This window comes from Bactrocera latifrons, unplaced genomic scaffold (assembly GCF_001853355.1).
Source record: "Bactrocera latifrons isolate USDA-ARS-PBARC rearing strain unplaced genomic scaffold, ASM185335v1 scaffold_3, whole genome shotgun sequence".
NCBI lineage: Eukaryota > Metazoa > Arthropoda > Insecta > Diptera > Tephritidae > Bactrocera > Bactrocera latifrons.
In genome coordinates this window covers 1330655-1354790 of record NW_017536629.1, presented here as the reverse complement: position 1 = coordinate 1354790, position 24136 = coordinate 1330655, and the positions used below count along the sequence as shown (strand labels likewise).

General features: G+C 38.1%; 5 protein-coding genes and 1 pseudogene across 5 annotated transcripts in view; 5 read left to right on the top strand and 1 right to left on the bottom strand.

Annotated features, from left to right (window-relative positions):
- LOC108970430 (larval cuticle protein A2B) lies at positions 1-939 on the top strand. The gene is made up of 2 exons (XM_018935790.1): positions 1-84; positions 205-939. The coding sequence occupies exons 1-2, from the start codon at positions 73-75 to the stop codon at positions 814-816; spliced, it is 624 nt and encodes a 207-aa protein (XP_018791335.1). The 5' UTR covers positions 1-72; the 3' UTR covers positions 817-939.
- Positions 940-2529: 1590 nt separating this feature from the next.
- LOC108970433 (larval cuticle protein A2B) lies at positions 2530-3353 on the bottom strand. The gene is made up of 2 exons (XM_018935800.1): positions 3275-3353; positions 2530-3190 (listed from the first exon to the last, which is right to left on the bottom strand). The coding sequence occupies exons 1-2, from the start codon at positions 3284-3286 to the stop codon at positions 2621-2623; spliced, it is 582 nt and encodes a 193-aa protein (XP_018791345.1). The 5' UTR covers positions 3287-3353; the 3' UTR covers positions 2530-2620.
- A 2459-nt stretch (positions 3354-5812) lies between these two features.
- Positions 5813-6546, top strand: LOC108970436 (annotated as a pseudogene).
- A 3226-nt stretch (positions 6547-9772) lies between these two features.
- Positions 9773-10519, top strand: LOC108970434 (larval cuticle protein A2B-like). The gene is made up of 2 exons (XM_018935801.1): positions 9773-9832; positions 9892-10519. The coding sequence occupies exons 1-2, from the start codon at positions 9821-9823 to the stop codon at positions 10402-10404; spliced, it is 525 nt and encodes a 174-aa protein (XP_018791346.1). The 5' UTR covers positions 9773-9820; the 3' UTR covers positions 10405-10519.
- A 10279-nt stretch (positions 10520-20798) lies between these two features.
- On the top strand, positions 20799-21594 carry LOC108970345 (larval cuticle protein A2B-like). The gene is made up of 2 exons (XM_018935672.1): positions 20799-20859; positions 21051-21594. Exons 1-2 carry the CDS (start codon positions 20848-20850, stop codon positions 21525-21527), a joined length of 489 nt encoding a protein of 162 aa, XP_018791217.1. The 5' UTR covers positions 20799-20847; the 3' UTR covers positions 21528-21594.
- A 2357-nt stretch (positions 21595-23951) lies between these two features.
- The window catches only part of LOC108970344 (larval cuticle protein A2B-like), a 3926-nt gene continuing 3741 nt past the window's right edge, over positions 23952-24136 (top strand). Inside the window, exon 1 of the mRNA XM_018935671.1 lies at positions 23952-23978. Within this exon, the coding sequence (XP_018791216.1) occupies positions 23967-23978 (12 nt within the window). The 5' untranslated portion in view covers positions 23952-23966. The remainder of the gene's footprint in view (positions 23979-24136) is intronic.

Genomic DNA, 24136 nt, shown 5'->3' with positions numbered 1-24136 from the left:
CTTCGGAGTGGGAGGACAAACCGATACGCGAATTTTGTAATTCTTTGCAGTTTTAGCACTCACATTCACGAAATGGCTTTCAAGGTGAGTGCATAACTTTCATATGAGCGTGCCTCGATGGTTGCTATGTGGAGGAATTTTCGGAATAGTCAAATTTGGCGTACGATTTTAACCACCAATTTGCTTCTCTATCTGTAATTTCAGTTCTTCGCTGTTGCACTATTGATCGGTGCTGCTCAAGCCGGCATTATCTCGGTACAGGAACAACATGGCATTCCCTTGGAGCATCATCATCAGCATGAGGCCGCCGCTTTGTATCATGCACCCGCACAAGTGGCGCATGTTGCTCATGCACCAGTTGTTCATGCACCAGTGCATTTGTTGCACAAGCAACACGTTGCCCATGAACAGTATCCCGATGATCCTCATCCTCAATACAATTTCGCCTATGACGTACAGGATGCCGTCTCCGGTGATTCCAAAAGCCAGTCGGAGAGCCGTGACGGTGACGTAGTCCATGGTGAATATTCGTTGAACGATGCTGATGGTTTCCGTCGCACTGTCAAATATACTGCCGACTCTGTCAATGGTTTCAACGCTGTCGTCGAACGCGAGCCCCTCACCCATAAAGTTGTGGCTGCTGCGCCTGTGCAGTACCATCACGCTCCGGCCGCTGTTGCTCCAGTGCAATACCACCACGCTCCCGTTCACGCTGCCCACGAGTACGCCGCCGTGCCAGTTCAGCACCAAGTTGCCACACACACCAGCTACGAGGCTCCCCATCATGAAGAACAACAACACTACTACCATCATTAATTGACAGAAATGCCATTTTCAACCAATTCGCTTACTCTGCCCTTGCCATTGTAAAAAAAGTATATACATAAGTAGCTAATTAAAAATTTGTATACCAAGTATTATGCATTAAACCTAAAAAATAACAAATATCAAATTGATTTTATAAACCGGTAAGTATATTCTAAAAGAGAATCTAAGCCAAAAACGTTTTGTACAAAATTATTAACTCTGCTGGTAGTGTGAACATATCTTAACCCCTATGGTTTTCACAAATGTTAGGTAGACTTAGAGCTAGAACTACAGAATATTTATTTGATTCTCCAAATGGTATTGAATTCCACTATTCAGGTTTCATAACACATTTTTTAAATTTTCTCTTGCTGATCTCCCCTGATATAACTCAGCATTTTATATAAAGACTTCAGGCCCATCAGCCTCTCCTCCTTTTTACATAAAGGGACACATTCAGGAGCGCAACATGCTTATTGTAAAGGTCAGTAGATATTGCCCTGTATACAATCATGTCGTGGCTAGAGGAAGCCATTAGGCTTAAGGAATTCGCTGTTGGGACCTTCCTTGATATGGACGGTGCTTTTAAATAATGTCCTCCCGGAAGCAGTAACTGCTATCTTCTGTGCCACAAAGTGATTGAAACGGAATGGGGAAACGCACGTAAGGGAACCTCACTCTTTCCTCTTCAATGAATCCTGCTTAAAAAACTTGAAGATTGTGGCTGGCAAGATCATTGCCTATGCAGACGATGTAACCCTTATGGTCACAGGAAAGTTCCTGAGCCGCGTTCACGAATTGACGCAGGGGTATCTCATTGGTCTCGCCATCGACCCAAATAAAACCGATATGGTTTTATTCACTAGAAGATACAAGATAGTATAACTGCGAAAGTTGCCATAAGACTCAGGTAGTCTGGGTTATATAAAAGAACACGGGTCTAAACATTCGAAAATCCTCACTCACTTTGGCTTCATACCGGATTACTTGGTTCATGGGGTCGCCAAACCGAAATCGAAAGATGCCGTTGGAGGGGAGGAGCAGTGAGTTTCTTCACGGATGGGTCAAACCTATGGCGGGAAGATTGGAGAAGGGTTTACTGTCGAGAGCTTCCTCGCTCTTGCAGCTATTAAGATAGCAGTATATTTACTGCTCCGGAGTGTAACCTCCTTCAGTTAAGTAATCATCCACTCAGATAGCAGATCGGCGATATTAGCCTTGAGGTAATTAACAGTACGTTCAGGGCTGGTCGAAGAGTGCCTAACCGCGCTATCAATAGCATCGAGAAGCTTTGTGATACGATTGATTGATTGTTGGCCGCAGTTCGAAAATTTTATTCAAAATATGGTCGGAGTGGTGTTTCACTTCGTCAACTGTGAATATTAATTGAAATAGCGACAACTTCCAGTCTTGCGTTAATTTTGGAACACCCTGTACTTAACCGAGTCTCCGACGTATTACAAAATTCATGTCAAACAAAATATACCATATTTAGGGTATATATACTACAAATCTGTATCATGATTATCCTGGTGTTGCTCTTAAAACTCTACATCAGCTCCAAGGTCGAACATCATTTAGTCATCAGCAAAAATTAAAATTTCAGTATTATAAGAAGAAACTATACAGGGTGCTTCCTATTCTTTACTTACCGTAAACAAAGTTTAAGATTACATTCATAGTCCTGCACCGGCAATTTGTAAAGTATTAATTAAGTGTGTATTTTAACTATTACATATTTTTTATTTGAAAATCACAATTTTAATTAAACTACAAAAACAGTCAATCAACTGAAGCCTACGAAATCAAGCATTTAGTGGTGGGCGGCAGTGTAGGTGGTATAAGCGGGAGCCGCATAGGCGTGCGCGACAGGGGCGGCATAGTGAGCAACTGGAGCAACCGTTTTGACCACTGCAGGAGCTGAGTAGTGAGCAACAGGAGCAGCGTAATGGGCAACTGGGGCCACTGTTTTCACAACTGGAGCAACAGCAACGGACTTCACCAATGGTTCGCGATTCACGACGGCGTTGAAACCGTTCACGGGATCGGAAGTGTATTGAACAGTGCGCTTATAACCGTCAGCGTCAATGAGGGAGTATTCGCCGCGAACCACATCCCCATCACGTTCCTCCACTTGGGTCTTCGAGTCACCGGATACTGCGTCTTGCACATCATAGCTGTATTTGTACTGAGGATGTGGGTCGTATTCTTCATCGGCCTTGGCCAACACGGGCTGTGCGGCGTACGCCACTGGCGCGGCTTTGATGACATGAGCGGCCGGTGCCGCGTGGTACACTTGAGCGGCGGGTGCTGCATGGTACACCTGAGCGGCGGGCAGTAAACCAGCGCTGGCGACAGCCAGAAGTGCAAGTACAGCGACGAACTAGATTTGGAAGAAGTTTGTTATATACTTATATACACATGTCAGATTAATGCTGATATTGTAAAGCAAACGTGCGTAACTTACCTTGAATGCCATTTCGATTCGATTTACTTATTGACTGGTGAACTTGGAGCTGAGCTGGTGTTGCTCGAATGAATGAAAATCTGATAATGTTGCTACACTTGCCCACATAGTCTATTTATACAAGATCTTTGCGCGTTACACTTATCACAATTATTTTGGAATTATTACATTTTTTATTTTTCATCCATTTTTTAATGATGGCGAGCAATGCTGCAGAAGGTGTGTCGAAAAGTGTAGCATTGAAACTGTGGCAACGAGTCATAACTGCTCTTGTCAAATCATGTTTTCTTTCTTAATGCTTTTCTGTCTAATGGCTATTGTATACTCAAAATTGTATATATAGCGGATTTATTTTTGTAAAATCAGTTTACTGTAAAGTCGTTCAAACAGTAGTTCATGTTTTTCGCCACCGATTTTGTCTTTTCAATTTCACCACTTGTGATAAAGTGATACGAATACAAAATCAATGTATTTGCCTATTTAACTTCACTCTCGCGATTTCTTGACAGATTTTTTTTACATACATCAAACCAAAATGAAATAAGAAAGTATTGGAATTTATAACTTTAGAATTTTATCGAACTTTCAACAGTTTGACAAATGTATTTATGCTTTGGCTGGCCCTTAGTGAAATGCTCGCTATTTCTTCGGGAATAATTACATTTCATTCCTATATGAAGCAATTTCTTCTCAGATGATGCGACGTTTCAGTATCACTTAAAAATTTTGTGAACAGGACCCGGTTAAATATTTTTATTATCACAGTGGACAGAACGGTTGCCGAATGAAACTACTGAAATTGCAGGAGTATCATAACTTGATACTTTCAATGAAACTGCATGTCCCTTTAGTTAAGATTATGAAACAATAAATCTTACCACCGATACATTATGCCAGTACGATGGAGCAGACATTCCACTGTCCGACCAAGAATAACAACAAAGCGGCGTGGGCCGTTGGAATTCCATCCGAGCTATTCAAATACGGCAGTAAAGAACTGATAAAGAGCATGCATCAGCTTCTTTGTATAATATGGTCGAACTAAAGTATGCCAGATGATAGGAACTTAAGTGTGTTCTGCTTAATCCACAAAAACGGAGACCCCACATTCTGTGCGAACTACCGTTTGAAAAGACTCCTCAATATCACATATGAGGTTCTATAGATTGTAGTGTGTGAAATACTGAACTAATTGGACCTTATCAGTGTGAAGCGCATGAGTCTGGTTGTGCACGAGAACAAGATGAAATATCTCCAGTCATCAAACAGACAGTCGTCGCACTAGCGACTTGGTTCCCACATCACTGTTGACAGTCATTACTACGAAGTGGTAGATAATTTCGTCTATCTTGGAACCAGCATTAACACCAACAACAGAGTCAACCTGTATATCCAACGCAGAGTAACTGTTGCCAACTCTTTCTGAGTAGGCAATTGAGGAGAGAACTCCTCTCTCGACGAACAAAGATCAAACGCTACAAATCACCCATCATTGCCGTCCTTCTATATGGTGCAGAGGCATAGACGATGATAACATCTGATGAGTTGACGTTGAGAGGAAACGGCGAATACCGCAGTCGATGGATCGATGCGCTGTACGAGATATACGATATCGACATAGGGCGGCGAATTAAAATACACCGGCTACGCCAGCTGGGTCATGTCGTCCGAATGGTAGAACAACCTCCAACTCTGAGAGTATTCGACAGAGTACCTGCTATAGGTAGCATAGGAACAGGTAGATGTCCCCTCCTTTGAAAAGATCAAGTTGAAAAGAGCTTGGCTACACTTGGAATCTCCGATTGGCGCCAAACAACGAAAGGAAGAACGACTGGTGCCCTTTTATAAACTCGGCTTTAACGCATACGCGGTGTCTACGCCAATAAAGAAGAAGAAGAGGAAGAACACGTTAATCGTGTTTGGCTGCCAAAATTCGATTTTTGATCAGATCAAAAACATGAGTGATGAATGTACTGCAGCAAAAAATATGGACCCTGGTCAGGTGTTCGTATTGAAAAATGCGAGTATCATCTGCTGCTACGTCATTCTCCAACCCTCAAAAGAGATCTATTTACTTACATATATGTACATATATACGTTTATTATTAGATTTAAAGAAATCATTTGTATGAAATTAAAGACCACTCTCCTTCACTACAAATGCATTTTCTTCTATTTGTTCTAATTTATACCACATTCACACTGTATTTCGAAGTTTTGGTCATAAATTTTGTTGGATATTCGATCAAAATCAAGTTTTGTACACATTTAGAATAATATTTTTAACATGTCTTTGGGTTTTTTGTTTGGCCTCTGTCTCAAGTCGTTTTTGTTTTTAGCATTTACGCTCCACCACCAACGCTAAAACGCTTAACCAAAGAACGCCCGCTTGATGCGACCGATTTATTAAAACGCTCCTCATGCACTTGGCTGTGACTTAAATGGTGAGGCGTAAAGCCGAAAATGAATATCAATTATTTGTCATCAATGACAAAACGGACGATCTGAGTATAAATGCCGACCGTCAAACCGAAGAACCACATTCAGTGTTTAACTTTTGTTTCATACGGACAGAACAAAATAATCCAAAAGAAAATGGCCATCAAGGTTTGTTAATGAAGAGCTAATAGATTTATTAAACTTCTTAATGTGTAATTTCATCAAAGTGGTAGTGTGAAAATGTGAGAGAACCTCTAAATTTAAGAAAAAAAATTAATATTTGTGTCTGTGCTTCTGAATATTTCTAGTTGGTGATCGCACTCGCTCTCTTCGCTGTTGTCAACGCCGGTGTTGTGGTGCCCGCTGCCGCTCCCGTTGCTGTTGCGCCCGCCGCCGTAGCTGTTGAGGAATATGACCCACATCCACAATACAAATACGGTTACGATGTGCAAGACACACTGTCTGGCGATTCCAAAGGCCATGTGGAGGAACGTGATGGCGATGTCGTGCGTGATCGATTCCGATGGCTTCAGACGCGTTGTCACCTACACCGCCGATCCAATCAACGGTTTCAATGCCGTCGTACGTCGTGAACCCTTGGTTGCCCCCGTCGTTGCTGCTGCTCCCGTTGTAAAGGCTGCTCCAGTCGTAGCTGCCCCAGTTGCCGCTGCACCAGTGGTTAGAGCCGCTCCATTGGCCGCCACAGCCCCAGTAGTGCCGGCTTTTACCTATAGCCGTTTGTAAAACGTCGGAATCTATATTGTGAACATTGTTGTATTACTTTTGGATTAACTAGCTACTGTACGAAAAATATGTGATCTAAATATAATGTGAGAAAAGAATTTATGTATTTCAAATTATAATGAGTGAACAGGGGTTTTTGAACGAACTCTGATATCTTATTTCTAAATACGGTAAACAGTTGAGCAAGCGAAGAAACTTTCAAATTTATCTGTATCCAAGCAGTTTGAATCCATTCTCAATTCTCACCCAAAAAAATAACTAGACAATAAATTATATTATACAGTATTCACGGCTTAATTGTTCATCGAAAAATTCATGACATTCAACTTGGTTAACCACCTCGATAATAACACTACTCAACAAATCTAAAGGAGAAATTTGAGACTAATGAGCTAAGAGGTCTGTGGGGTATTTGAGATATTCTGATTATGAATTCGCGGGTTGACACTTTTCATAAGCACTTTTTGAGATGGCCTTCAGTTTTTACATTTATTTTTTTTATCTATTCGATCGATAGAAAACGGGTTCCAGTTCAGTTTGGGAAAAAATCATATGGAGACAAATCTGCTGCATACGGTGGTTGACTGGTGACATTCATTGCACTTTTGGCTTTAAAACCGGCCACAATCGTGGTTCGATGCGATGGAGCATTATCATCAGCAAGCACCTTTAAACGGTCAAATAACAACAAATTCATGAGGCACAAAACCGCAATTATCGAGAAAACAATGAGCATCACCTTAATTGGTTTCAGCTCCTTTTTTTCCCCGTCCATCCCGATGATTGTTGATTTGTTTGCATGTCAAACTCATAAACCATGTCTCATCGGCAATCATAATGCTCTTTAATACGTGGGATCGCACGATCAAGCATGTCCAAAGAGATTTGTTAATGGTACTCTTTTTGAAAAAATTCGGTCGCGTTTCATATCAAAAATCTCCACCAACATCATTTGAACAGACTCGTGAGAGATGTCGAGTTCTCTTGTTCTTCTCTAACACTTGTCTAACGATTTTCAAGCACCATATCCTTCATTATACCCTGAACAGGGTATATTAAGTTCGTCACGAAGTTTGTAGCACCCAGAAGGAAGCGTCGGAGACTCTATAAAGTATATACCTAAATGATCAGTATGTTGAGCTGAGCCATGTCCGTCTGTCTGTCTGTCCGTCTGTCTATCTGTATACGTACAAACTAGTCCCTCAGTTTTTAAGATATCGTTTTGAAATTTTGCAAATATTATTTTCTCTTCAAGGAGCTGCTCATTTGTCGGAACTGCCGATATCGGACCACTATAACATATAGCTGCCATACAAACTGAACGATCGTAATCAAGTTCTTGTATGGAAAGCTTTCACATTTGRCAATGTATCTTCACTAAAGTTGGCACAAGTTATTTTCTATGGCAACAATATAATCTCCGAAGAAATTGTTCATATCGGTTAACTATAGCATATAGCTGCCATACAAACTGAACAATCAGAAAAAAGCTCTGGTATAGATAACGTTTGCATTTGACGTGGTATCTTCACAAAATTTGTTATGAATTACTGCTTAAGGTAATAATAGTATAATCTCCGCAAAAATTGTTCAGATAGGATTACTATAGCATATAGCTTTTATATAAACTGAACACATAGTTTCTAAAAGAAATGCACCTGTGAAGGGTATATTAGCTGCGGTGCAGCCGAAGTTAACGATTTTTCTTATTATTTTAATATTTTCATCAGTTGAAGAAGTGGGAGTCGTTCAGAAAGAGGCATGTCTTCACCGATCTCTCGACTGTGTTCGAAAGCTTTGTAGAATACAACTGAAATACCGTAATCTTTTTCCAACATTGAGGTCTACCGATTTATGCAGCTGCTGTAAACAAACTGGTTGACAGATCGCGCTCATATTTGGGATAGTAATTAAGCACAGTCTTACCAACTTAGCAAAATATATTTTTAACATTTGACCGGATAACTTAATTACAATTTCCGGATGCTTTTTTGTCACAATATAAGAGCTTAGTCGATATCGCCATGTCCATCTGTATATACCAGAACTAATCGATAAGGTTTTAAGATATCGATCAGAAACACACGATTTATTCTCCACAAGAAATTATGCATTTGTTGGGTCCGCCAATATCGGTCCGCTATGAAATATAGCTGTCGTGCAAACTGACCCAGAAAAATCAAGACTTTGCATAAAGAGTTTTTTATTTTACGAGACAAAATCATGAAAGTTGATATATTATTGTGCAAAGCCACGCTACAAACTCGGAATAAATTACCTTTCCCCGTTGAATACCAGTTCTTGATCGGTTAAGTTTGCAGATTTGGATATACGAGTTGTGTTCAGAAAATAATGGAAATTATAAAATTTCGCCGGTTTGGATGGTCCAAATATCACCGAAATCAAACACGAAAATTGTTTCAACGATTGGAACAATCGTATCGAATGGGGACAATTTCAAAGGTGATACATTAATCTTGAAGAATGAATAAATTTTTGTTTTTTGAACACACCCGCTAAATTTTTAATAAGAAATAGCTAAAGACGAAGTTAAACTTTTTGCTACCGATGGGGTGTTTCAAATTTGCGAAATATCAAAAAATAAAAAAATAGTTTAGTTAGGATCATCAAAATGGAGACTACTGTTTATGGTAACTATATTTTTCACAGAACGCCATTGATTTTTTTACGTTTCAGATGAACGCGAAACACGCTTACATTACACCATGCGGCCAGGAATAATATTTATAAAACTTTTTATGAATGCCACATAGCAATTTTTATGTACAAAATTAGGCAGAGCTTTTTTCGAAGTGACAAAATTTGTGAAAGTAATTAATGTGTACTTGTGTGTGGACTTTGTAATACTGCCGCGAGACATTTGACTCTTTGTGTCTTTACATATAATTCCTACAATTGGCTATATACTTTGATAAAGTCATTTTGTTGTTGGAATAGACCTAGCAGATTTTTGTTATATTCGCTTTTTTCTCGTTTCGCGTTCCAATGACACTAATCTCGTTTTGAAAGCGTTACCTGCTCATTTTGAAATGGGTTGATAAATAGCTCCTGTACCAATATGCATATGACAAGCGAAATTGATACGAACTTATACATATATATGTACATGTGTATACAAAACAATGACTGCCAGTAATGGTGTATTTGAAAATATGAATATTTCCAAAAAATGGCAACAAAACACCAAAAAAGCAGAGAAAAGTGCGAAAAAATAGAAATTGTTTAAAACCAAATGTTTACCGCCATTGCTATATAAACCGCACACATTTTAACAATAAATCATTCAGCATCTTAACACCTTACGACGCAGCAATTGTGTACCCACTACCAAATCTAAGCAAAATGGCATTCAAGGTAAATAACTTACGCCACTCAATTTATTTAAATAAAATTTCATCTTCTCTTATTTGCAGTTCGTAGCAATCCTCGCTTTTGCCGCGGTGGCCAGCGCTGGCGTTCTGCCCGTGCATGAGGTCTACCAACACGCACCCGTTGCCACCGCCGTCGTGAAGGCGCCAGTGGCTTATGCCGCGCCAGCTCCAGCTTATGCTCATGTCGCTCACGCTCCAGTTGCTGTACACGCTCATGCTCAACCGGTTCTTGCCAAGCACGATGACGAATACGACCCACATCCACAATACAAATACGGCTATGATGTGCAGGACGCACTCTCTGGCGATTCCAAGAGTCAAACGGAGGAGCGCGATGGTGATGTCGTCCGCGGCGAATACTCCTTGGTCGATGCTGATGGTTTCAAGCGCGTTGTTCAATATACCGCCGATCCCGTTAACGGTTTCAACGCTGTTGTCAACCGCGTGCCTTTGGAACATGTAAAAACTGTGGTGAAAGCTGCTCCCGTAGCCTACGCCGCCCCAGCTCCCGCTTACGTTAAGGAGTACGCCGCTCCAATTGCGTATCATCACTAGAGTAATTTAGGGAACGCAATTTTGTTGTTCTTATCACTGGAAAAAATTGTTAAGTAGTTTTAGGAAAAAAAAAAATTCAATAAAAGCCATTGAGCTTTTAAAGCTTCATCTATAATTAGCGCGGTAATAATTACGAGGCTTTGCCACAAAGTTTGTAAAAGAAAGAAGCATTCGTGGGAGTCCCTCTAAAATACATATAATTGTTTATCATGACGAGCTGAGTCGATTTAGCCATGTCCGTCCGTCTGTTTGTATATATGCGAACTAGTTCCTCAGTTTTTGAGATATCAATCTGAAATTTCGATGTTCATTTTTCGGAACTGCCACTTTCGGACCATTGTAGTATTATATATACCACAGCTGCGCTACAAAATGCGCGATCGGAATTAAATACTTATAAGAAAACTTTTCCATTAGACGAGATATATTCACGAAATTTGGAATGGGCTAAGACAGTGGTACAACCTCCGAAGAAATTGTTCAGAACGAGTACCTATACAGTTGCTCTATGTTACTTACTATTACTGGATGATGGAACCATGTGATAAAGTAAAGCCATTCACTTGAGAATGGCCAGAAAAGATTCTTTATCCGGTCCGGTTTCCGGTCTTGACAGTCATAACTTCGCAGTCATAGATAATTTCATCTATCTTGGAAGCAGCACTAACACAACAACATCAGTCTCGAAATCCAGCGCAGGCAAAGTCTTGCCAACAAGTGCTACTTCGGACTGAGAAGGCAATTGAGAAGTAAATTCTCCTCTCGATCATCCCGTGCTGCTATATGGTGCAGACGCATGTACGATGACAACATCTGATGAGTTGGCATTACGAGTTTTCGATAGAAAGGTTCTGCAGAAGATTTATGAAACGATGAGCTGTACGAGGTATACTATACGTCGACATTGACATAGTTTAGCGAATAAAGCCACAGCAGCTCTGAGAGTATTCGACGTAGTACCCGCCGAGGGAAGCAGACTCCTTTGGAAAGTCCAGGTGAAGAAGGACTTGGCTTCGTTTGGAATCTTCAATTGGCGCCAGTTAGCGAAAAGGAAGAACGACTGCATAAGCGGTGTGTACGCCAGTAAAGAGGAAGAAGCAACTCACAAAGCTTGTCGCTCATTACCTACTAGTTTCGAAAATAAGTACTGAAACTCAACATTGTATTTCAGTGCGTAATTATATTTGTTGTAGTACATTAGTGTCAACCACAGATTCGCCTACTTTTATGAATTTTTTTACACCAACCATGTTGCCACCACGCCATATCAGCAATTCCGATTTCATAAATCAAGAAAAGAGGCTGACAAAGAAGCTGATACAATTCAATAATTACATGCAAATTGAATTTAATGTGTATAATTTAGTTAATTTCGTACAAGTGCAGTCCATAATTGACTGGTAAGGCGAATCATAAGTGATGACTGAATTGTCGAGGTTGACCTGTTGCCACAGATTGCAGCCAAGTGCAACTGCAACACAGTCCCTTCACCGTGTGTAATTTCGACAACATAATTTACGGCAGTTGTCCTCTTAATTTCTTTGATGTTTACAAAGCATGTTGGCAATATAAAAAACTGAAATAATTCATTGCTCCAATCAAAGAAATCTGAATACTCAACGCATAACGGCAACAGTAACTTCGACTGCAAACCGATTGCCGTAAGCCAAATAAATACAGAATATAAGTTCTTATGTGAATGTCTGCATGTGTGAATATTTGTACAAATACTCAGTGATCTGGCGGCAATTGTTCGAATTTTTCTCATTTTTCTCAATTTTGGCAACGCCGCACTCAGCGGAGTGTTAAGGTCAAAGTCAGGTTTTATTGATAATCGACGCACATACCTCGGGTATTGTGTTTTGATCATGCCACATAACCCATGGCAGTACCTTCACTGTCTGTCGGGCAATTGTTATTGCTTCTTACGCCTGTGCTCTTGCCACCATGACCGGCGTAAATCTCTTGTAAATGTCTGGTATTACAAGCGACCAGCCGATCGACCAAATAACTCCTCATAAAGACTTTACTTAACCTACGTACAAAAACAACAAAACAGTACCACAATAACTGCGTGGTAGCCAAAGCTACATTGACGAGTACAACAACCACAATATTACCACTGTAACTGTAACCGAATGCCGAACTACCGACACAAGCGCAATTGCAATCGACGAGCACGCAAACAAGTGTCGCACAGTGGGATTTTTTAGTCGGAAACAAGAATAATAGTTTGAGGGAAGCCGATCATTTTTTAAGGGAGATTTTAAATAAATAAAATCATGTACAGCGATCTATAGGAGGAGCTTAAAAATTGGGTCTAGCGGTGAAGAAAAATTTTCTGCGAACCTTTCTCAAGTCCCTAAAGCAAAAACGTGTATTATTATAATAGATAAATATGACGAATAAATAATTCAAAAATTCTTCTTTATTGGCGCAGTCACCGCTTACGCGGTTATAGCCGAAAATAACGCACCAGTCGTTCTTCAATTTCGCTGTTTGGCGCCAATTGGAGATTCCATTCTCCACTTGGTCTTTTCAACAGAGTGGAGGTCATCCTTTTTCTCTGCTTCCACTAACGGGTACTGAATCGAAAACCTTCAAATCTGGAGATGAAAGAGCATAATCCGGAACACATGACTTCATCAACCGCAGTTTCGTATCATAAATCTACCACAGAACCTTTCTGTTGGAAACTCGGAGCGCTGACTCATCAGATGTTGTCATCGTCCATGCCTCTGCATCACATAGAAGGACGGGGATTTGTAGAATTGGGTCTTTGTTTGTCGAGAGAGGAATTTACTTCTAAATTGCCTACTCAGTCGGAGGTACCACCTGTTGGCAAGAGTTATTCTGCGTTGGATTTCGAGACTGACGTTGTTGTTGGTATCAATGCTGGCTCTAAGATAAATGAAATTATCTACTAGATCTGCAGGTCGAATTATTTTCTCCAAGAGTTGATTGAAGAAGACATACAGTAAGGAGTCGCTTTGTCTGAAACCTCGTTTGATATCGAACGCCTCGGAGAGGTTCTTCCCAATCCTGACAGAGCTTTTGATTTTTCTCTCAGTTTACAGAGTCGTATTAGTTTTCCGGAGATCTCATCCGAGGCAAATTGTTTTCCTTTTCATTGGAAGTGTTTTTTCTATGTTACGGATTCTAAACCCAGTGGAATTTGTTTTTTGGTTTAAGACCAAAAGTCTTAAGCTAATGTGAAAGTGATTGGCGATCAGAGAACTTTCCTCACTTTCGCGAACTTCTAAATATAGGTTCATGCTCTAAAAATCTTCATGAGAAACCGTTAGTCTCTACTTATTTAAACTCTCTTTATTCGTGAAATTTTTGTATATATTATGTCACATGTTTAGTAAAATCGGTGAAATCGATACACTGTACGCGTATATTTGTATGCAGCACACATGCGATATGGCACGTTAACAGTTAATTTAGCTACATTCATACGAATGTTACTTACGGTTTGTCACGGCCACTATTTGGGTAAATTTCGCCTTTTGCCGCACACACCGTTGCTTTTAAAGTTTATTTCCACTTTTATTTTCGCCTTACTTTTAACGACAGAATGTCCAAATTCCCTCAAAATCGGGCCATCGTTCGCAAAGTCACTGCCATTATGAATTACGTGCGCTTGTATGATTCTCACAGCGCTTCAATTTACCTCGCCGCGCTACACTCTACCCCCGGAATTCACGCACGCGATTAACCTTGATATGGACGGAAATCGAAAGTGAATTTCAATTTGGACAATGGTGATTTATATTTTAACTTCTTCTTCCTTTCTACAAAAGAGCACTTTATTTACATTCTCTTGTGGATCAGAATTGGCAGCCTGCAGATCGCAAGATGGGTACAGTTTCTGTTTGGTAATGATTTGAGTCTCATTTTTGTATCTTCTCTGGCAGTTTACTATCAAAAATTATGATAAGGTTAAAATCAACGAAGATTATAATTACAATCGATTAGGTGGATGAGGAGACTAACGTAAGCCATTAAACTTCAGTAGTGCCTATGCAAGTTTTCAATTCTAAGATGAGTCAACAATTTAATATAACTTTCTATATTTTTCACTTTAACTATTTTTGCTTTATATAGTTAGCGTTCTTTCAGAAGTTTTGAAGATGAGTATTATAAGTATAATGGTGGACTTGGTTATTATCGTATTTTATTAATTATCACACCGAATCATAAATAAAAAAAAATATTGTTTCATTAATAACATCATGATTTTTTCAATTCAAATCTTTCAAAATTGTTTAAAAAGCCTTAAATTCCCTAGTGCTTACGTTTAATTTCCGAAAATTCGTCACTATGCCTATGCCAAACTTTACAGTAAGCCAAGAAATATTGTAAGTGTTCCATCCTTTAACAAGGCAACTCAATTTTAGTTCAAGTTGTCTACAAGAACAGACTGATGACCGACCAAAAACATTCGTTTTCACTCCTGTTTTAGGTATTACCTCTCTTAAGGGCGTACATGGGTTTACAGGTTTCAAAATATTGATTATTTTTATTGTGTTATTACATTCTGCAATTTCTCTAGACTATTGTCCTAAGCTTTCAAGTTGATCTGAGTAATAGTTTCGGATATACAGCTTTGTGAACTTCTGCGTTCGAGACGGGTTTTGTCTCGAAACTGTGTTTTTGAAGTCGTTTAGCAAGATTTCTCGAGAACCACACAACCGATCGTCATGATATTTTACACAGGTTTTTGAGAAACAATCCTTAAGGAACTGGCGGAAGGTTTTTTTACAAATACAACTATTTGAAATTTTTATTTTTTCGTAAAAATGTCCGGCAAACCTCCAATTTTCAGTTATTTCTTCCTTCATCCAAGTCAAGTTTTAACTAAAACATGTATTTTTTCACTTTAAATGATCCTGGAAGAAGTTCTCTTGCCAAGCTTTTTTCCGAGGGGTCACCGGAAATAGAGTCGCAATTGCAGAGTTGAAAGTATTTGTTTCCAAAAATTTCAAAATCTCTTTGTTATTAGTGAATGTTTGTAACAATAAAAAGCAACAATTTCTTCTTTTATATAATATTAGAAAAAAATTATTGAAAAAATATTATTTTTTACCCGAGGAAACCCATGTGACTCTTTAAATAGGTACATGTTAGTACAAAAAATTGTCATACAAATGCTCTCCTCAAGAAATCTCTTATAGCTTCGTGTGAAAACATGGCACTTAATCACCGTTTGATATCAGCGACCACCCACTCATGCGTGTGTGTAATTACCTCCATCATAAGTGAATTTGCTTAAGTACACTTCATTAACGGATTACTTGTAGTGGGGCTTTCAAGTGATGCCACCTTGTAGCGAGTAGGTAAATTAACCGTAAAAATAACTGACAACCGCTACCGTTTAACGCGATCGTGCGCACTAAACCGTTTTTATGGCTTATTATGAAAATTCGGACACATTGAGTACATTATTTTATTTATACACACAAACATACATGTGTATGTATATGAGTGTACCTATGTATGTATTTAGACATCGGTATTTTGCGGTTAATTGTGCTGCTCATCACGCGTCGGCTTGGAGTGGTACACTTAAAGCTCCACCATCATAATTAACACCACAGCGGGTATTATATGAAGTATTTTGTAGTTGTTTTTGTGATTTTTTTTTTTGTTTTTTATGTTTGTTTGCAAATATGTGTTTGTATTTTGTTTTGTTGTTGTTTAAAATTAGTGCGCGCTCGTCTTCATGGTTATCAAAATGCCGAGCTGCGAGTGCGGACATGAAAGTCGCGTCACATTTTTATTTTTACTAGCAAAGTGTACGCATTTTGGTTTTTATTGCTTACTTATTTTTAGCGAATTTCCGAAGTGAAGTAGAGGTAAAAAAAAAATAACTTTGAAATGACAAAGATTATGTTGACATATGTTGTATTAAAAAATGTACATTAAGATCAATTTTGGAAACATTGAAGAATGTGGAGGAATTTTGAGTGATTTTTAAAAGACAATAGATTCGACTGGATTACTTAAAGAGCATAATAGTGTGACTGACTTAAAAGTATGATTTTTGGGAGTTAAAAATATTCTATTCTACCGATTTCTTTATGCTTTTAGGGGTATATTTATTCATATTTTATGGGGCAGCCGCTCTGTTATTCGCCCAATTTTAATCGAACTTTATTATTGTTGTGGCACGTCATATGAATTATAAAGCTTTTGGAACATTTTGGTCTACATCCTTTGGAGATATGGCCTACGCAATTAGCCATTTTGAAATGTGGGTTGAGACGATTACTCGATTTTGGATGGTTTGAAACAAACGAAGCATATTTGATTTTGAAGTGCTTTGATTAACCGATTTGTCTCGAAGTTGTTCTAATGTTCGTTGGCTTGGAAACTGCACGAACTACAACTGTAAATATGGACAAATAAACAAGTAATGATGTTCAAATCTGTACCGAACATTAAAAAAAAAAATTTTTATTCAAAGGTCAGAATCGTGTCAGTCAGGTTAAAAAAAATGCAGTTTCAAGAAAAACGATTTTAAAGTTAAGTTCTATACGCTCCAGGTGTGCGACTAAAGCGCTCGAGACCTAGCATCGGATCTCAGTTTCCATCACTTTCCGGTAACACCTAACGTACAGAAAGGTTTCAACATTATCTCTAATTAAAGTTTAAAGTGTCCGAGACTAGAAAGAAAAATTTTGGATTCTTTGAAAAAAACGTATATGGATCTCACTTAACACCCCTTACACAGTAGTTTTAATTTTTTAAAGAGGCAGAAAGGTCGTATATAATTTCGCCATTATCCGTGGATGAAACTTAAAAATATAAATTCTCTCTGAAAGATATAGATATAGTCTTTAAAAAAATAATTTGAATTTTACTCAAAATTTTGAGGCTTCAAAAAATCAAACAAAGGTTATATTGAAAATCACTAAAAGTTCGTTACCCGACTAACAAAAAATGTCAGAAACACTAAATTTTACGGAAGAAATGTCAGAAGGAAGCTGCATCCAGGCTTTTTTTAAAAAATTAAAATGGGGTCCACTTATGGACCAAAAACCATATCTCAGGAAGTACTCAACCTATTTCAATGAAATTTGGTATATAATATTTTCTTAACACCCTGATGACATGCACCAAATATGGGTGAAATCGGTTCACAACCACGCCTGAAATCTCGATTATCACTTTATCATGCGAGAGTATAAAATGTTCGGTGACACCCGAACTTAGCCCTTCCTTACTTGTTTTCATTGTGTTAAAAATGTCAAATTTTGTACCGAAAAGTGATGATTTGGGACAAGCATTAATTTTTTGCTTCCATTGTATCGTATGCTTATCGAGGTACATAGTGATCATACTCTATCAGCAGAAACATGCAAATTCAATGGTTCAGAGATAATGATTTTGATTTGAGAAATGAAGAACGTGGAAGACCACCAAAAAAGAAAATGCCGAACTGGAAGCAATATTGGTTAAGGGTGATACTTTGAGTCCAAAGCAAATGGCAGCCATGTCAAATGTTGCACAACAAACAATTTTAGACCGTTTGAAAGCTAGTGAATGATTGAAAAGTGTGAAAAATGGTTTGCACAAAAATTGAATAGAAGTCAAATGGAAAACCGAAAACTTCCTTGTGAAATTTTGCTTCAAAGATACGAAAGAAAATCAGTTTTGTATCGAATTGTCACCGGCGATGAAAATTTTATTTATTTCAAGAGTAAAACGGAGAAAATTATGAGTTTTTTCGGAACAACTATCAACATCGACTGCAAAAACAGATCCATTCAGTAAGAAGGTAATGCTTTGTGTTTTATGGCATATCGTGAGCTCTTAAAACTGGGAGAAACTAATCGCTGCAGAAAACAAGTGATCAAATTGAAACATTTGCTTTCTCTATATCGCTCTGGGCGCATGTCTGGTCTGCTTTACCGATGAGATGATACGGAGTTACGGGTCGAGAAACATTTTCTTGTACACTTCCAAAATGAATAATCATTCCTATGGTCGTTAGATTAGCATTTCAGATAATAGCAGAGAGTTATATTTTAAATTCTTTTATTTTATTGGTAAGTTTGTTAAGACAACGTTTGTCAGATGGAGATCTTGTTTGTTGCCACTTTCGGCGTACTCGGCGTTTTTCTGGTACCATATTTTTAATTTCTTTGGTATACCTTTGACCCGTTGTGACGTTTTTTTTAATTAGAGTACTACTCCAGGTTGCATATTTAATTCTATTTGTCAAATTCATGATTTCTTTATCTCGCTCGGAATTACATTTCTGTTACGTGACTGTCAACCTTGGATAGCATTGGGTGAAAGTATTCCCAGTCAATGTTTTTTTTTTTTCTTTATTTTTTGTTTTTCCATTTTTTTCTATTTTTTCATTTTATTTTTTTTTTTTTTTTTTTTTTTTTTGTTAGCATAAGTGGAACTGTACGTGTAGTTTTCAATATACTGGTGAATGGTCAGAGGTCATATCCAAACCACTTTCTATACACATAGACATGATACCGTACCCAGTCATTTGAGGAGCTCTCACTCTGTCCTTTGTAGTTAAAAGCCTCGTGCTCCAGTGGGTATGTTTTGCACTATAATCACCATCCATTATAAATCGGTTGTTATGGCTATTGATTAGTTTTAGATAGCTATGGCATTTTCAATACTTTGGAAAATATTTTTATCCATCCAAACTTTGTATTTAATTTTCAAAAGAAAGCGATCAGTTCATATCAGTACGTACGTTTTAACGCACTACGTACTTTTATTCTTACAAAACCTTTCGTCTCCTAAAATGCTAAACAACATAACATCAAAAAATTCGATATTGACTCTTTTATTGATAACGATTGATTGCATCATCTTACATGCTTACATATGTACATATATCTAAAAAGTTTTAAACTCCTGCTATAAGATTTGTCCAAGTTACAACAAAACATAAAAATATTCATAATATCATATATTGCTTGATTTTCATTCGTTTTTTGCTTCTCCTGTGAATTTTTGAAAAGTGATTTTACGATATTTTACATTTCGGGTAACGATACGTATATGTGCGTATGTGTAAAAATATTTCTGAATTATCTTCCACACAGTTTGTTTATTTTATGCTTAATGTGATCATATAATTTTCAAGGTCATCTTTGTTGACTTCTGCTAACAAGCAGAGAATATAGGGTTGTTGACTTAATAGCGTCTGATATAAGCTAAACTTTGATATAAACGAAATCTGCCAATCATGCTTTTCCGCTTGCCACGTCTACCAGAATCTAAGTGCCAATACTATTTTCACTGCATTCTGTCTCGGTTCAGTCTTTTTGGTCCGATGAAATATTTCAATGATTATCACAAGGCATTCTTATCGCATTGACTTTTATGAATGCAAAGCCACATACATATGCATTCAAATATCTGATTGTTGATATGTTTCGTGGTCAAGTGTCTGTCGGAAATATTTAAGACAGTAGCCAGCCGCCACACACTTACACTATATACATACATACATACCACTATTGAATCATGCCCTTAAATAATGACTTACTTAAATGTCGCAGGTTTTTATGAAAATAATGAAAATATATACTACAGCGCATTATAAATAGAAACAAAAAAACGTAGTGAAGCCGAATGCGCCGCGTAGCACACTTGGCATGATAATTTGAACACATACTCATACACACCCGAAAAAATGATATGCAACATGCGGATTTATCAATGCCTCCATTGGCCAGTGTCATTATGCATTTGCGCATGCGTTGCATTGTAATTACCAAGCGTTTGATCACTTGCCAGCTACCGATTCGCATGAATATTGGCTGCTAGTCAGCCGATATTGCGCGCATGCGCAGTAAATTGGCACGTTGGACTTCTTTTTGTCGACTTTGTCGCGCTGCACTTGCTGGTGAGGGTTGTGCTGCCACCACAAGTGTTTTGCTCAGCTGTGGTCAATCGTCATTTGCGGACACACACATGCAAGACACATATATTTATGTATGTATAAACGTAAACAAGTGCATGCGTAACAAAATTAGTAATTGCAATCGTGATACATAAGCGCGGCGCAAATTAGTTGTCGCTGACGTTGGCGTCGGCCGAGGCGCGGCTGTGAGTGCGGGTGTGCAGCCTTGGCGTGCTTATCATGCATTCTCAGCTCACCAGCAATGCAATCAAATTTTGAATTAAAGAAGCTCACTGCGTCTGCGCAAGCACATGCACATAAGTACGCATGTACATATGTATGCTGCACAAATTGTCGTTCAAATGGCGCACTGGCGCACGTAAGTGGGTTTTCGTTTTCATTATGCGTTCGATTTTTATTTGTTTTCGAGTTTATTGGTTGAATGGCCGCTTTGATTAGTATAAAAGGCCCAGTTGGCACCGATTCCAATCAGTTCAAATCCATTTTCGGTATTTAGAGCAACTGAATCAACAATTCAAACACACCCAACAAAAATGGCATTCAAAGTAAGCAACAACAGGAATAAGGATAACAACCACCTAAAACAAAATCAAAAAAGGCTTAGCCATAATTTAAAAAAAAAAATAACAAAAAAGGACTAAATTCCATACAAAAAGTGCTTCAAAAGACTTAAGCAACAAACTTGTCATAATAAGTGTCACCTAGAGTAACCACCGTTCTTTATACTCCATTACAGTTAATCGCCTTCTTCGCTCTCTGCATCGCTGCCGCCAGCGCCGGTGTCATCGCACCAGCTGCTCCATTGGCCGCCGTAGCCGCCGCACCATTGGCTGTTGCCGCTCGCGTTGAGGAGTACGACCCACACCCACAATACACCTATGGCTATGATGTGAAAGATGCTCTCTCCGGTGACTCGAAGACCGCTGTGGAAAGCCGTGATGGTGATATCGTTCAAGGCCAATACTCTCTGAATGACGCTGATGGTTACCGTCGTATTGTGGACTACACATCTGACCCAATCAACGGCTTCAACGCTGTTGTCCGTCGTGAACCTTTGGTTGCCCCCGTCGTTGCTGCCCCAGCTCCCATCGTCAGAGCCGCTCCTTTCGCCGCTCCAGTTGCCGCTGCTTTCGCCGCTCCAGCTCCCCTCGTCGCCGGACCTGCTGTAGTGAAGACCCAATTCGCATCGCCACTCATCTCTTACGCCTATTAGAGTAGTTGGACTGAACATTTGCCATTAGTTGTTAATCATGAATAAAGCCGCACTGTGAATATATAGACAAAAATATTTGTACTTTTATTTTTCAAACAAAACAATTTCACCCATCAATTTCATTATATTCAAACTCCATGGACACATGAATGTATATATATATATATATATATGTATGTATAATTGTCCATGTAAATATGAAGGGTTGCATTACTTTGCATCATCAGTGAGGTATTTTTGCAATGGGACAACACTGCATGTCAAATGCTGGTGCCACACCCTTAAAGATTATGCCCACCAGCAGGATTTTTGTGACATGACTTGCAACTAAACGCCATCGTGGGTTGGGAGACGTTGCATTGTGACTAAGTAATGGACAGGCATTTGCAAATCAGATGCCATGGAGTCGCCGCATTTGTAATATACGGCTGAGGTAATGACTAAGCCACACGACGATTCAAATGTATAGTTGCTTACATATTTACAGACAGATGGCAATATATTACATAGATGTGAGTCATTTAACTTATGAGTAAACCAAATATTCTTAAAAAAATTTTATTATTTATTAATTGTATATTTTTATTGAAATATGGTAGATTTAGGGAGGTATAAAAAGAGGTCCTCTATTATAACATTTTATAAGAGAAAACAAATGAAATTATAAAATTACCCAGCAAGCCAACGACCAGTTCACATATTTACTATACAGACAAACTCGCATAGCTAAATCGACTCAGCTCTACACAGTGATCATTTAGATACATAGTTTAAGGCGTATCCGACGTTACCTTCTGGGTATCACAAACTTCATGGCGAACTTAAGGGGTTATATCGGTTTACGGGTTTCAAAAAAATCGATTTTTTATGATCTTATTGGGTTCTACAACAACTCTAGAATATTGTTCTAAATTTTCAAGTTGATTCGAGTAATAGTTTCGGAGCTTCAGTCTTGTGCGCTCGCTGCTAGCTAGGCTAATTGTGCCGTCTTTAAACGCGTTTTCCTCGAAACTATGTTTCTGAAGTCGGTTGCAAGATTTCTTCACAACTACTCAACCGATCTTCATGCAATTTTTCACAGATCTCTGAGAGACAATTCTTAAACAAAAAATCAGATTTTGCGAAATTTCCTCTGAAATTTTAATTTTTTTGTAAAAATGTCTGCAAAAAATCCAATTTTCGATTTTTCTTCCTTCGTTCAAGTTAAAAGTTCCAAGTTCCAAGGGGTCACCGGAAATGGGTTGAGGAAACCCATGTGCCATTTACACCGTATTTCTGGATTACCCACTAAAATTATCTATAATTAATTTTCGACATTAAAATAAAATATGAGTGAAGTCCTTATAATCAGTACTCGCTATAATAATTTTAGTGCTATTATACTTAAGTAACGTTAGCACTATTTTTGTTTTGCGTGGAGATTGTCGATATGGAACGACACAAAAGACTGTATTGTGGCCTTGAGTGTTATATCCAGCAAGAAATATTGAACATGAGAAAGCTTTCAGCGCGAACGCTACCAGCGCAACCCTAAAACACCAGATTTGCTTCCACTTTCCAGTTTTATCGCCGCATGACTCTAAAAATTGAAAAAGTTACTGATCGGCGTAAAAATCGACTCAGAATAACATTGTCGCTACGGAGACCTATTTCGCAAACCTTTAAGGAAAAGTATCTGTAATATGGAATAAAAGTCAAATATATCTAGCGAAAAGGCGAAGAGACTTTTTTGAGAATTAATTACTACTAATGCATACATTTTCGGTTTCATTTTATATTATATTTCAAAACTAGTATATAGGCTTAATATTTTTTTTTTTTTTTTTTTTGAACCACCATCGTGGGTATGACGAAATCACAATTAATTTTTATTTAATATCAAATTTCTTATATTGTACACAAATGATAATAAAAATTAGGCATGATTAGACTGTTAGGCCAAAATTGAATTATTTGTGATCCTTTCCGATTCAGTAAATCAATTAATCAATGGTTATGCATTTGTTGCTTAAACCTTTTTATTAGAATTTAATTATCCATCTACAATAAATTTTTTCGAATTTTATTATTGTCTAAAACTTCTAAACAATCTTAAAAATGTACCATGTAAACAATTATTCATACTCCAAATATTTAATTTTAAAACGTCAGTTCTTGCAAACTATTCGCTTCCTTCGCTTTAAGCCAACTGGTCACAACAATTATTCATGCATACAAGTGTAAGTGTGTACGCTTAGCTTAAAGAAGCTCTCCGCATTCAATTTGTATGAGCAAATTGTCGCTTAAATGGCGTAAGTTAATAGCAACACATTTTTTATTTCCTCTTTGTCGTCGAGCCATCGATTTTATTTGTATAAAAGACACATTCGGTTAGTCTTCAAATCAGTTCAACTCCATTTTCGGTATTTGTAGCAACCAATTCAATCAAACCAAACAACAATGGCATTCAAAGTAAGGATTTACATCGATACTAAATATTAGGATACCTTTTATTTTACCCATAATTGTGAAATAAAAGACATAATAATTAAAATATAGTAATTTTTAAACTCATATATCTTTTCGTTCTAGTTCGTCGCCTTCTTCGCTCTCTGCGTCGCAGCCGCCAG